This window comes from Pinus tabuliformis, chromosome 7 (assembly GCF_031772625.1).
Source record: "Pinus tabuliformis cultivar Carrire ecotype Pingquan chromosome 7, CPIR1, whole genome shotgun sequence".
Classification (NCBI taxonomy): Eukaryota; Viridiplantae; Streptophyta; class Pinopsida; order Pinales; family Pinaceae; genus Pinus; species Pinus tabuliformis.
In genome coordinates, this window is record NC_142293.1 from 2,032,651,984 (window position 1) to 2,032,665,728 (window position 13,745).

The following is a 13,745-nucleotide window of genomic DNA, read 5'->3' on the forward strand; positions in this document are numbered from 1 at the left end:
ACCTTTAGGGTCATTATCATTATCGGTGATTCCTCTCACGCCTGTTAACAACTCACATCACTGGCTGGTAATCAGGCGACGTCTTTCCATGTTCGACTCCAGAACATCTCTCACATGGATAGAATTGTACTTCGAGTGAAGATCGAACGAGATTGAAGACCCTGGATCTAGTTTCATCCATCCGGGCTGCGATATATATTCAGGGAAATAAAGGCATCAAATGTACATTATTGCTGCACAGATAATCATCCAATCAAAGGGATTATGACTCTACCAGAATCATCAATCTACATTCAGACGATTGTCTATCCTATGTACATGAAAATGAATTTATAAAGCCGAGCATGGGAATGCCCGCCTCAGCTAGATCATGAAAATATTATGAAGATAATGTATTGTATTGTATCTTATTACAGGTCTCCTCCCAGCTTGAAAGAACTTCGGATCCTCATAATAAAGCATTTCACCCGACATCAAAAGATTAACGACCTCATGCTTTAGGGGGCAACTGTTATAGACATTTTTGGGCACTGCAACCCCAAGCATAAAATGTCCATAAACCAAGGGCTCCTAAGTCCCTAAAAGTGTTGTTCTAACCCCTAAAGGAACAAGGTCAACTGATCACAGCTTCTCCTAGAAGTTCTCCATGAAAAACTGCTCAAAACTGGTCAAAACAGGATCATTTTAGCTGCTACATAGGCAAAGTGCATTGCATCTCACCTAAGTACACTATGTGGGTGCGTTGCATTTCAAAAAGCCCTTCTATGGGGTGCGATGGGCGAGAAGTGACAAATGGCAGTGTCAATCTGCGAGGTGGAGAGGCATGGAATCTTCCAGAAACTTCTCCTGTGACACTTGCCTCTCTGAATTCGACCAAGGATGAGTAAGAGATCATCAATCTCCAAGTGGAAGCAATAACTATCAGAGGGAAGGCACTAATCAAATCACAAGCTGACTCATCTCCCTTACAGATATCTATATATGGATCCCTCATCCCAGAGATCCAGATGCTGGAATTTTGCATCTTGTAAGGAATTGCAGTTGGTTTCTTGAGACAACATCATAGTGTTGGGTGATCTAAGCTTTGTATGAGGTGAAGAAGGGCTTACTTGTTGAGAGGATGATGTTGGGTCAGAACAACTGGTTGAAACTCCCTTGGCTCTTTCTTGATTATCAATAAAAGCTATTCGAGTTTTCCTCCATACTCTTGTGTCATTTATGTTTTATGCATTTGTATGGTCAATTTACATCTGATCCTAGATTGTTTATGATTATAGATCCATGTTCTTGTATAGTGTTATGCTACTGTGATCCTACAGGTACTCTATGAAGCTGGGAATACAAGAGAGCAAGTAGCGAAAGACTATCAAGAGAGAGAGGAATCGAACTAGGAGATAAGCGCAAGACAGAGGTTGGTCTTCTTTGTTCTTCTCTCATCTATATTTCATAAAGGAAAAACGAAAGCAACTTTACTTTGTTTGTTTCTAAGGTAGCTACCACACCTTAGTGGGATAAGCAGTTCTGTGTAGACACTTTTCCCTATAACAATCATACTCTCCAGGTACAAAAATTTATGACCTCCTGGTTATATGCTTTCTCCATCATCCCTTAGCAATTCTACCGACATCCTCTATGGAATTTCCTTTATGATCTTTCTGTGAGCTGCAACAAAACCTCTGCAGTAACAAGTCCTCCTTGCTACATGATACCTCACCAAGCTTCTCCCCTCTGAGCTTATTCTTTCGGCATTTCTCTGGTTCTCTCTTCTTTAGAACCATATGAACACTCCATGCTCTAGCTTGCTGCAAGTTTTCTCACCTTCTTCTTTCGTTACCTACACGACAATATAAAGACCATAAACTCTCCAACATACAATATAACTGTACCTCCTTTTTTTTGCAAACTCCTTCTCACAGTAAATATTTTCCCTGCTCTGATACCAAAAATGATGATAGCTAAGTTTCTTTTATGAAGCAAAGCTGCATCTTTACATAACTCCCCACATATATATTGGAAGCCTTTGAATTGGTGGACTTTACACAAAACCCATCCAATCACCGGTCGATCAAAAAATAGCGCAATACAACAAAACCCGACCAATGAATGTCAGTCCCACCTTAACGTTTAAGACTCGGAACTCAAAAGGAAATAAACCTGCGTTGATAACACATCGGGTCTGCACGATGCATTAACCCGTGCACACATTCGAGCGCGATTACCGTCCGATCACCCATTCAATGGATGGTCTTGATGGCCAGAACTCAATGAGGTTTTAACCCTGTTGTATAAAACCTCATCGTGTCCGATTTTGAAATTAACTCTCGTTCATCTTTCGACGCGATATGCATCTGATCAGCTATTCAATGGAGGGTCCGATCCTTCGGAACCATAAACTCAGTTTAATGATTTTTGCCGGTCGGTTTTTAGAGTTAAAATTCAACGCCTGTACCCACACGATGGCTGTTAGATCTATGGATCTGTTGATCAGAACATCCAGATCTACTTTGGGGTTTCTCCACGAACTTGTCAGGTTTCTCACATTCTGCCAATATTATCCGTTGATCTAGACGATCCGACAGTTTCCGCTGTGTTTATTCAATCTCCTCTGTTGACCTGATCTCATTCGCTTATTGGTGGAATTCACATTATAACACATATCTGCCTTACTTTATCTAAGGCGCTCACATTACTCCATACAACACTCACTCTATGATATCGTATTATCATTGGATCACCATCGATCCTTATAGTGATCGATGGTCGATCAATAAACCTGAACACATAATTTAACTCTTTCAACGCATACATCTAAACTATAGGTAAACAATATACAAATACACAAAAATACATATAACATGCATATTTCAATTATATAGAACTAAATTACAGTCTAAGGCATCTCAGCCTTAGTCACAAATTCTCCTGTGGTTACATTGTATCCAATCTCTCTCTCTTACAACACGCAGTTACACAATTTATAGAAATAACTACAGAATCATGGATCATTCTAGATCCATGATCTTCTCCTAAGATCGCTCAAACCAACCCCTAAATCTCTCTATACGCATGCATGGAAGAAAATTACATAAATTAAGCCTTGTAGAGACTTATCAATTCCATCAATTTAGCTCTATTTTAAACAGAATGTGCGCCAGTTTACAATGGTTGTCCATGTTTCCTCTTTCACAACTTTGAATTCTGATTTTATTGAAGGGTTCTCGGATGCTCCTGCATCATCTATCCATGACAATACTTTCAAGAGTTTTTCTTATAACTTCTCAGCTTAGATCTTATATTTTTGAGAGTGTTCATTTAGTCAAGGGAGTCTTTCTCTATCATTTTTCCAACTTGCTCTTCTTCTTGACATTGATTTAATTTATCAGCATCATGCTATTCCACCCTACTATTCATCACTGGTGTATTGTTATGTGTTATCACACACACATAATTGTTAGTCAACAATATATAAATAATCATATTTATCCATTTACTTGGAAAACTTGCAATAAGTATATGAATGTTAGGCTATTTGTAACACCAACTTTCAAGTCAGTAGGTATGTTAGAAAATAATGAACATATCATAATCAACACTTGCATATAGCATGCATTCCACACTCAAATGTTATAATCAACACACATTTGACACAACAAACAATCACTACAAATTACTACATTTTGTAACATGGTTCAAAAATTGTCCTTTCAGGACCATTCAATGCAAGTGTTGAACCTGGGTGCTCTAATAATTTGTATCAAAACTCCAGATATTATTTCCAAAGGTCCAATGTAGAACATTTTCTTTGATACCACTGTATAATTCTTCCTCCCACCCCCTTGAATTAATTATGATGAATGATAGGTTGGGTTAATTAAAAGTAACACCTCCCATTCATTGGGATTAATTCGAGGGTGTGAGAGGGAGTGTTACACCCTTATTCACCACTACTAGAAGAACATCTATTATCTCCTTCAAATGGACAGTCATAATGAATTTTCTTATTTTTCTCATTGATTTTTCTCTCAACTTCAAGTTCTCCTTTATTACTACAATTTTTTGAACTTGCATATGAAAAATTAAGAGAAAGATCACCTATTCTTCTACAATTACAACATAATAGTTTCTTACCTATGAATTGTGATGCATCTTCTTTATCTTCAACTTTATCCTCTTAATATAAATTTTTATTTTTATTATTAGTAGCTTGGGAACTCATGAAAAGAGAGTCTCCTTTATCGTCTGATTCATTATTTTTGTAGTCAAGGCCTTCAATCTTCATTGGTTCATTTTTATTTCCTTCTTTATATATAAATTGTAGCTTATCTACCATTTCTTTTGCAATGTCACAATGTCTCACTTTACCAGAGTCACAAATCGATAACCTCCTCAAGATAGAATTCTTGGCTTTTGTATTATATTTATTCTTCTTTCTATCTACTACAGACAACCATACATCCAAGCCAAGAGCCATTTAATAAACCTTCAGTCTTACCTTCCATATTGCATAACCTAATTCATTCAGTAATGGTGCTCCATCTGGGGAAAGCCAATCCTGATAAGCCAGATCCCTTATGATCTTCCTTCTAGTGGCTAAATTGTTCTTGAAAGAACATGTTCTAATACCAATTCTTATAATTATGATTATATTGAGAAGGGGGGTGAATCAGTATAATGGTATAGTTTAACAATTATTTCAAACAACATTTCAAACCAATAAAAACAAATTACATATGAAACACATAGGAACACTAGATGTACGTGGAAACCTATGAAAGGAGAAAACCACAAAACTTATGTCATAATAATGTTGTAGGCTTCAACTTACTGTTAAATCAACTTTACTAGCACCAACTAGAAAGAGACACCCATACCCTACAATTTATAGGTGCTAACCTAAAGGAGGAATCAACCCTTGAACTTTACAAGAACCAACTTGAAGGAGACTCCTATCCCCTAATGTGTAGGAACGTGGTAGGAACCAACCTACTATGTCTAATATATCCCTCATTCAAACTCATACCCATAGGATTTATTTCAAACTTATTTGATTTATGCCCCAACTTTATCTTACACTACTCTCACTTGTTCACATCTCACTTAGCTAGATAATTAACTATAATTCACACATGCTCAGACCACCAACTTTTCACTTTCTAGCTCAATAACATTTGCAGACTTTATCTCTTCTCTTCATCTCTTCCCTCAAGCCCATGCCCCCTTTTGCTGTCAAGTTAAATGCAATTCAAATTCAACTAAGATATATATTCAAATTTTATCTAGTATCTGATTTTTACCAGCATGCTCAATCACCACACTCAAGATATTTCTTTGCACTATATAATCTGCTTAGGTTTCCTATGCATCAATTTGATTAATCTTTTTTTCTTGGTCAGTTATAGGTTTCTACTATTATCTTTTCATTTTCCTTCTTTAGATGTGCATGGGTTCAATAGCTTCATCTTACAATATTGTCACATGTATAGAGCCCATTGAGTTTCAAAGTTTAAATTTGTATTTATAACTTGTAGACTCCTTTACCATGGGCATTGATCCATTGTATTTACTCATGGAAATTCTTGTTTTACTATATCTATCTTTTCACCTTCACAATATGAGAATGTGAGTTGCTTTAGATTCACATCATTTAATTTATGGAATCTATCATATCTATCCCATTCATACTTCAATTGATCCTCAGTTAAACCTTTTCCCTTTTTCAATTTGTGGGCAGTTTTTAATTTTATTTTGGCATCTCAGAAAAACAAATTCTAACCTCTATACTTGGTGCTCAAACAATAATTTTTTCTCATGGCCCTCAAATTTGACCACCTCGACCCATGTGACCAAGAGCTAGAATGTAGGGCTTAAGCCCATTAGGTGTTTATCCCTAGACCTGTGCAATTTAGTTGTTTATGTTATAACAAAATTTCCCGACGATCTAGTTATCCAACCCTTCTTCATCTCACGCTTGATAACATGTTCCCGAATCTAGTCTAGGATCGAATGTCCAGCCAGTTGGAGAAAATAATTCCAACCACTAGTTCCTATCTATTAGGTGTCATAATTGTCAATCTAAGTGTCATAGTCAGTTTGAGTATAGTTTTGTTTAGTCGAGTTTCACTCCAGTCATTATTAATACTTGTCTCCTATGTAATCTTATTTAACAATTACTGAGTAATGTAAATATTGATTTTGCTCCATTTGCTAATTTTGAGTTGATTCATGTCTTTGTTTTCCACCTCTATAATATTTAGCATTGTATCAGAGTGTAGCGTGCATAAGACTCCTTGAGAGAAACAGAGAGAATGTAAACAAACGTGAGTGAATGTGAGCAAAATTGAGGCAATTGTGCCACCATTCTTGCTGCAAGCAAGGTCACTGTTGTGAAGAAGGTGAGTCAGAGAAGTTCAAAAATTCGGTTAAAGGAGAAAGTTAGATTTTTTTCTTAAAATTTCATGAGGGGGTTCACAGTAACGCACCCCAAGCAATTAAGAATTTGTGTTATAAAACAACTCAAGAAGTTCAACAGACACGTTAAGTCACGTCACCTACATGTTTTTTCAATTAACGTGGGCATACACCAACAAACATTATGTTAGTGACATACAATTTTGAATTCTGCAGTCTCCATCCTCTAGTTAAAAATGAGCACAGATTCAAAGGTAAATCACAAATTACATTTAGTGTAAGGCACATTATCAAATGTATCATCATAAGGCCTTGAATTTGAAAACCAATTTTTACTCCCTTATATTATTGGAATGGTGAAAGGGTGATTCAAATTTGTTTTTAAAAGGGTGTTTTTTAGAAAGTGTTCATTTGGGCTTCGTTCATAGTTCCTTTTGTGAAAAAAAGGACACAAATTTCCTAAAAAACAACAAACATTCAAATTTGTTTTTTAAGAGGGTTTATTAAAAGAAACAAAGGGGGTATTGTTCAAATCAGTTGTCTATGAGCATTGTAATATTGTTTTCTCTTATTTAAAAAATAAAAAAAGGAGTTTGTGAAAGCTTGTGTGAAATCAATTCCCTTGTAGAGAATGTGTAGACCCATCTGTGTGTAGAAGTTGAACAACAAAGAAGCCATCGCAGAGGTATTTTCATTGCAGACATCTACTATGTCTGCAAGTCGATATGCTTGTTGAGCCATAGTTAGCTAGTGCTCAACAAATGGGAAAAGCCAAGAGGTTGAGATAGTCAAAGAAACTACAAGATTTGTTTGAGGTCTATTTGAATGAGTTGGAAGACAAAAGCTAAAAGAATTCCTTCGCATTAAAATTCTTAAAGGAATGTGTAGATGACAACATTCTTCCCCTCATTGTAGATGCAAAGACAACAAAGGAAGCTTAGGAAACCTTGAGAGGAGTTTTGGTGTAAGGAGGAGTAATCCTGTTGAAAATGAAAACCAAGGTGGATCTATAGCAATGGATCTACATAAAGATGAAGAGTTTGGTGAATCCCACTATGCTCAGCAACAAGTGTATGATGATTGTGAAGAATCTGCAGAAGCAATGGAGAAAGAGCACACAGATGCTCGTGTATCCCACTATGCACAGCCACAAGTGGATGAAAATTTAGTGAATCCAACAATAGATTTTGCTCATGATGGTGAAGTTTCCATTAGAGCAATCCAACAATCAAATTTGTTGTTGTTAGCTTTGATGAAGAACAATTAGCCAAAGATGAGTGGTTGCACATGATGAAACAGAAAAATATCATAGGTATGATGTTATTTGGTGAGAGAATCCCACTTCTGTCTAAAAATCAAGTGGAATACAACCTATTTGAAGAACAAGATGTTAGTAAACAAGTGGAAGCAACAGAGGCATAGAAGGAAGAGCGAGAAAATAAATCCCTTATTACAGAGCAGAAAGAACATAACCAATATGGTTCTGCAAATGTTTTTAAAGTTAACATTGATTTTGAATGTGAATATGTTGGAATCAACCAAGAAGAAGCAACAAAATTTGGAGAAGAATTAAAGTTTCTTGAAGCAAGGCTTGCAACACCATGTTTTGATGAAGTGCACATAAAAGTTGCAGTAATGAATGTTGAAGAAAACATGGATGTTATAGAAAATGAAAATGTTAATGAAATTTTCATGTATTGGAGTCCTAAGGAAATAAAATTTTATTATGGACTTGTGTTGCAACAAATTGATGATCAAAATATTAGTGATGAAGAGCACACAATTGAAGATGACATATGGTAGTAGTCCACATACAAGAAGATTTTTAAAGAAGTAGAGGACAAGCATGGAAAACTTGAATAAACAATGGAAGAGTTGTACCAACAAATGAAGAATATGAAATTTGAAGCCTGCAACAAAAAGACAAAGTTAAAACAATTCAGAGGCTACAGGGTCTGGAAGAAAAGAAAAAGATAAGGAAATCCATCTAATCTCAAATTCTTTTAATTTCAAGCCTAGTTGAGACTTAGACCAACAGGCATCTTAGTTTAAAATTTTGTGGTTCTAATTAAGGGGGAGTGTTGGAGAAAATAATTCCAACCACCAATTCATATTCGCTAGGTGTCATAATTGTCAATTTGGGTGTCATAGGTAGTTTGAGTTTAATTCTGTTTAGTTGAATTTCACTCCAGTGATTTATTACTACTTGTCTCCTATGTAATCTTATTTAATAGTTACTGAGTAATGTGAATATTGAGTTCACTGCATTTTCTAATTTTGATTTGATTCTCGTTTCTGTCTTTTGCCTCTGCAATCTTTAACACATGCAACCAGATAAATCTAGGCATTCGATATTTGGTCCCCACTAACCTTCGCATCTTATTACACAATTGCCAAGTCAGATAGTTGGACAACACCCTTGCGCTAAGTCATGGATTCAAGAGATCATGTATTTGGGACTCTCTTCAGTGACCCAATAACATACATTTCCAACCCTCAGATGAATGGATTCCTTTCAAACTTCCTACACATTCAGATCCAGGCTTAAGCTAGATTGCAACCTTGTTGCACCTTTGTGTGGCCGAATGGCTGTATGGAACTTCAACTATGTCTTAGATCTAGGGATCCAGGATCTAGTTCTTACTTAAGCTGCCAAACATTTTCTCGGCATGACCTCCAAATTCCCATATGGTCTTTTTCCTCTAAGCTCCAAAACAAAAAAAAAGGTTGAAATTCCTCAACATTGTGAAGCCTTACAAAATAAATTCCTGAAGTTAATTCTGAGGTATGCCACATAATCATATTCCATGTCGTCTCTCTGCCACATGACATGCTAACATCACTCTCTGCCACTTGTCATTCCATGTCACTGCCACATGTCACTCAAAAACATCCACTTGGCCACCCAAAAAAGCCAAATCCACTTGCCAGGTGTCATGACCACAAAGTTCCACATGATCATCTTGCCACCTATCTTTGCCACGTCACTTTCCCATGTCATCATAGTGCCACATGTCCTCACCTCAGGGTGCCATATCATCAACCTACCACCTCTCGATGTCATCTGGCTCCATGTGTACTAAAACGTTGTACTAGGGTCCACCTTCTGTCTGGTGCTTGGAAATCTAGGATTTGAGAACCTTTGTTAAACATTGCATGTTGAACTTCATGCACCCTAGATGCCGAGATAAGTAGTAAAGTTGGGATTAATCTAGCATTTGCCCAATTCGATCGACATCCACCCAACTCGAGCCCCGTCTGGCCATATAAGGTGGAATCCTATCTCATATGGAACCATGCCTAGACTCCAACATTGCAGACGTGGGTTTCTCTTCATTCTTGAGGAGTTAGACTAAGTGTCGTATATAATTGGAAAGCTCTCTAAGAGGGTTATTAAACAAAATAATTTCCATGCTCTTTTGAGCAAGGCACTTGTAGATAAAATTCCTTCAAAGATAGGCTATTAGGATACACATCCAATACTCAACAAACAAACTAGACTGCCAACACTCAGCAAGCAACCAAGTCATTAGTGACATCATAAGCTTAGCACACTGCTAATAAACTCAATAGACTCGCCCTGAACTTGACATCACTTGAAATCAATGACTAGACTTTGATATCGATGACAACAAGAAGTTGCCACCACACTCAACATGAGCAACAATTTGATAAGATTTCTTGCTTTGTCATTTCTCTTTTATTCTGCCATGGGAGGTCTCTTATGCTAGCAAGAGTGGTTGTCCTCAAGTAAAACTAGCCTAAGATTCAACTCTCTATACCCTCACCTTGTCGAGGACATGCGTTAAGAAAAAAGAATCATATTACTCTATTACCACTGACCTATGCTATGAGAGGAATGAGACTAAATATTAACAATAGAAAATCTCACAAGTGCATAAAAGAGATCATGTAAAGGAACATAAAGGAAAAAATAATATGAAAAGAGTGCTTATTTATTTTTATTAAATGGTAAAAATGTTATAAAACTACATTATGAGGAACTTCATGGCTTTTACAATGGTGAATATATGTATTTATTATGTATTAGTGCCTTTTTTCACATATAATCATGCACTTTTGTTATATTTAAAAACGGAAGTCTACCAAGGGGAGGTGTTTTTGAAGGTGGAAATGGATTCAGCACCATCAAACTTATGGGGCACCCAAAATCTTAAAGTTTAACAACTATAACCTGAATTTACAAAAATCCTTGCCGGAATTTATCAAAATATTACCTAAATTTTCATGATTTTAAGGGAAAAAAAAGTCTAGGTAGACTACGGCTTCAAAAACCATAGGTGAATACCATAAATCACTATGATAAAAACTAATGAATAGTTGCATATGATAAAAGTTAGTTGTACCATTAATTTTTTACTTTGTTTTCTTCCACTTTTCAATACCCTGGGTGGATACTATGGTTTACGAAAACCATGGGCTTGTAAACCACCAATAATTGAAAGCAATTATTAACCATGATGACTCACCCTCATCCACATGATCACATATATACCAAAAAGTTGAAAACTAAAATAAAATGGGTAGCAAAAGAAACATTCCACTTTGACCCATGACTTTTAGAATCAAACATATAGTAAAATGCCTCTCCTTTCCACGCTGTAAACTCTTATTCTAACTCACTTATAAAAGTAAAATAAAAAACAAAAAATAAAACTCTTATAATTAAGCTATCTCTTTGTTATTGATATAGATTAATATATATGTTAAATGATATTAATTTTAATGGTTTGGTGAACAATTCACTTTCCTAGTTTTGTGGTTCAAGTCTTAGAAGATATATTGTAACTAGCCCAGTTTGTGGCATTTATGAAATAATTATACATAATATAATAGTGGTAGCAGATTTTCCAAAATTACAAATTACTCAAAAATTCTAGTTCCCAATTAAATTTATATGTATATAAAATTCAAATAAATATATATAATGAAAATAAAGGTAACCTATAAAAAGGCCTATGGGTGCACTATTAAGACACTCCTTACCATAGGTCATAGGTTCAAATCCCCATAAGTGCTTACCTACCAAAAAAAATAACCCATAAAAATAATCATTAATGAAATTTGACAAATAAATTGTGTCATCAACCATTTATCCTTAATTTACAAATATTTGAAATAATCAATTAAATCTGTAAAAATAGACAACAGAAGTCCTAAAACCATCCCAATGTTAAAACTGTAGAGTATTAATCTGGCTTTGAAATTCCAAACCCTAGAATTAATGTGACAATCTCTTCTTGTTTAATATAATATAACTAACACGTTGAAAATGCACAATGTTGTCTGCTGGTGATAGACACGCGTTCGTTTGTGGAATGGCCTATGGCCACTTTTTTCAGTCGCGGGGCTGGTCCAGGCAAATTGAAGGCTCTCGAATGGCTGCCGGTCAATGTCCCTTCGAGTCGTACTTCACGAACCCGAGGCCTATTGAAAAATTTTGCAGGTTCCACATTGTCTTTGTCTCTCAGTAAAAGCCCTCGTGATAAACGGAATGGTAATGGGCTACTGGCCTTTAGGTATTGCCACCAGCGTTGATTGCAGAGAAAGTGACGTGACAGGGCAGATTCTAATGTATTGTCTCTCAGCAGAACTCCTTGAGATAAATGGGATGGTGATGTAGAAATTGCAGATGCCCTCTTTATTTAATTTGGTAATGGCGTTGAGTCATTGTCACCATTCTTGATTGTTGCGACAGTGACACGACAGGGCGACAGGGCCATTTCAGGTTAATAATGGGTACCAGCCTTGAAATCGGAGCCAATTAGCACAAGTAACGCATTGTTTGTCTGCTCATTCAATTGCCTCGCCGAGCTCCAAGCTCGGCGCGGTCTGGGTGAGGGGAGAAGAATATAGGGAAAACGAGACTCCTCTGCCTCCACCCATAAATCTCACTGCAAACATGTCACAGCTTGGAACTGCAAATTTCGCCATTGAATCCAAGAAAATTCCAGATTCGTCTGCTTTTCATATGGGTTCTGGAATTACAAATAGTTACAGTTATTCTAATAAGCCCATGGAGCCTACCCATTTCCTCGACGCTTGCCATCTCTGTAACCGTCGTCTAGGCGATGGGCGGGACATCTACATGTACAGGTAAATTGATTGATGAATTCTTTGGGTTTCGTTTAATTCGATGTGGCTTGATTTGATCTGTTAAATATTTGATTTTTCCTTTCTGGTACAGAGGTGACATCGCATTTTGTAGCGTGGAATGCCGGCAACAGCAGATAACCATGGACGAGCACAAAGAGAAAGAGGCTGCAGCTATTACTGACTTGAAAAAAGGACGGTCCTCTAAGGGCCATGAGAATTCAAACAAGGGCAACTTCCAAGCACAGACAGAGACTGTTGCAGCAGCATGATGAATGAAGGGACTCCGTTTTTTGATGAGAGATTAAGCTATTTTGGCTCTAGTAAAGCATAGCATAATGTCTGCTCTAATATTACCCTTGATGGGTATTTGTAATCCAAAAGAAATATACTGTAAATTGTAAACAGGTGTCTAGTAAAGCATAGCATAATGTCTGCTCTAATATTACCCTTGATGGGTATTTGTAATCCAAAAGAAATATACTGTAAATTGTAAACAGGTGTCTCATATACCCTTCACAAAAAAAATGTTGTTCTGAACCATGCAAGCAATTTTTAAACTAGTTTTCAATGTGTCTTTCTGGATATTTTGGTGTCTGATCCTGGCTGGGTCATATTGTAAAAGAAATTATATCTTACATCAGAAATATGTTTAATTATTTAGCAGAAACTGGAAAGATATTTCTGAATCATGGCCGTGTTTCATGATTATTTGATTTTGCAACCAGACAACAGTTTCATCTGTATGAAATTTGCTTCTGGCTTGAAAATGTAAGTGGTTTCAAACAATTTGTTGAGTGATTTTTAAGATATATTTTAGCCCTGCATGCCCAGAAATCACCACCCAGTGTGTTGCAGTGGGAAAATATGTATTTTGTTATCGAATTAATGGCTGAAAAACTAAGCTGCTTGTAATTACTGGCTAGTGGTTTTTAAAGATCTTAGAGAGGTTTTCCTTGTAACTATTTTTTCTTTTATAACACTATTAAGAATAAAATAAAACTTAATTTTTTCTATGTTTTAATATTTTATAACATTTAATTAGTAATATTTAAAAATAAAAAATAAATCTTTTATGAAATGAGAGTGATATGTTTGTTTTAATATTTTATAACATTTAATTAATAATATTTAAAAAATAAAAAATAAATCTTTTATGAAATGAGAGTGATATGTTTTTTAATTAGAAAGAATTAATAAGTCATTCAGATATGAGTGATTTG

The 13,745-nt window shown here is 35.9% G+C and overlaps 1 protein-coding gene across 1 annotated transcript; it reads left to right on the top strand.

Annotated features, from left to right (window-relative positions):
* Positions 1-12,114: 12,114 nt before the first annotated feature.
* On the top strand, positions 12,115-13,214 carry LOC149256650 (FCS-Like Zinc finger 2-like). Its single transcript, XM_089457485.1, has 2 exons — positions 12,115-12,525; positions 12,617-13,214. Exons 1-2 carry the CDS (start codon positions 12,332-12,334, stop codon positions 12,792-12,794), a joined length of 372 nt encoding a protein of 123 aa, XP_089313611.1. The 5' UTR covers positions 12,115-12,331; the 3' UTR covers positions 12,795-13,214.
* Positions 13,215-13,745: the final 531 nt, after the last annotated feature.

Coding starts and splice junctions, on each gene's coding strand:
- LOC149256650 (XM_089457485.1), top strand. CDS start 12,332: ATGTCACAGCTTGGAACTGCAAATTTCGCCATTGAATCCAAGAAAATT. Junction 12,526..12,616: donor CGGGACATCTACATGTACAG/GTAAATTGATTG, acceptor TTTCTGGTACAG/AGGTGACATCGCATTTTGTA.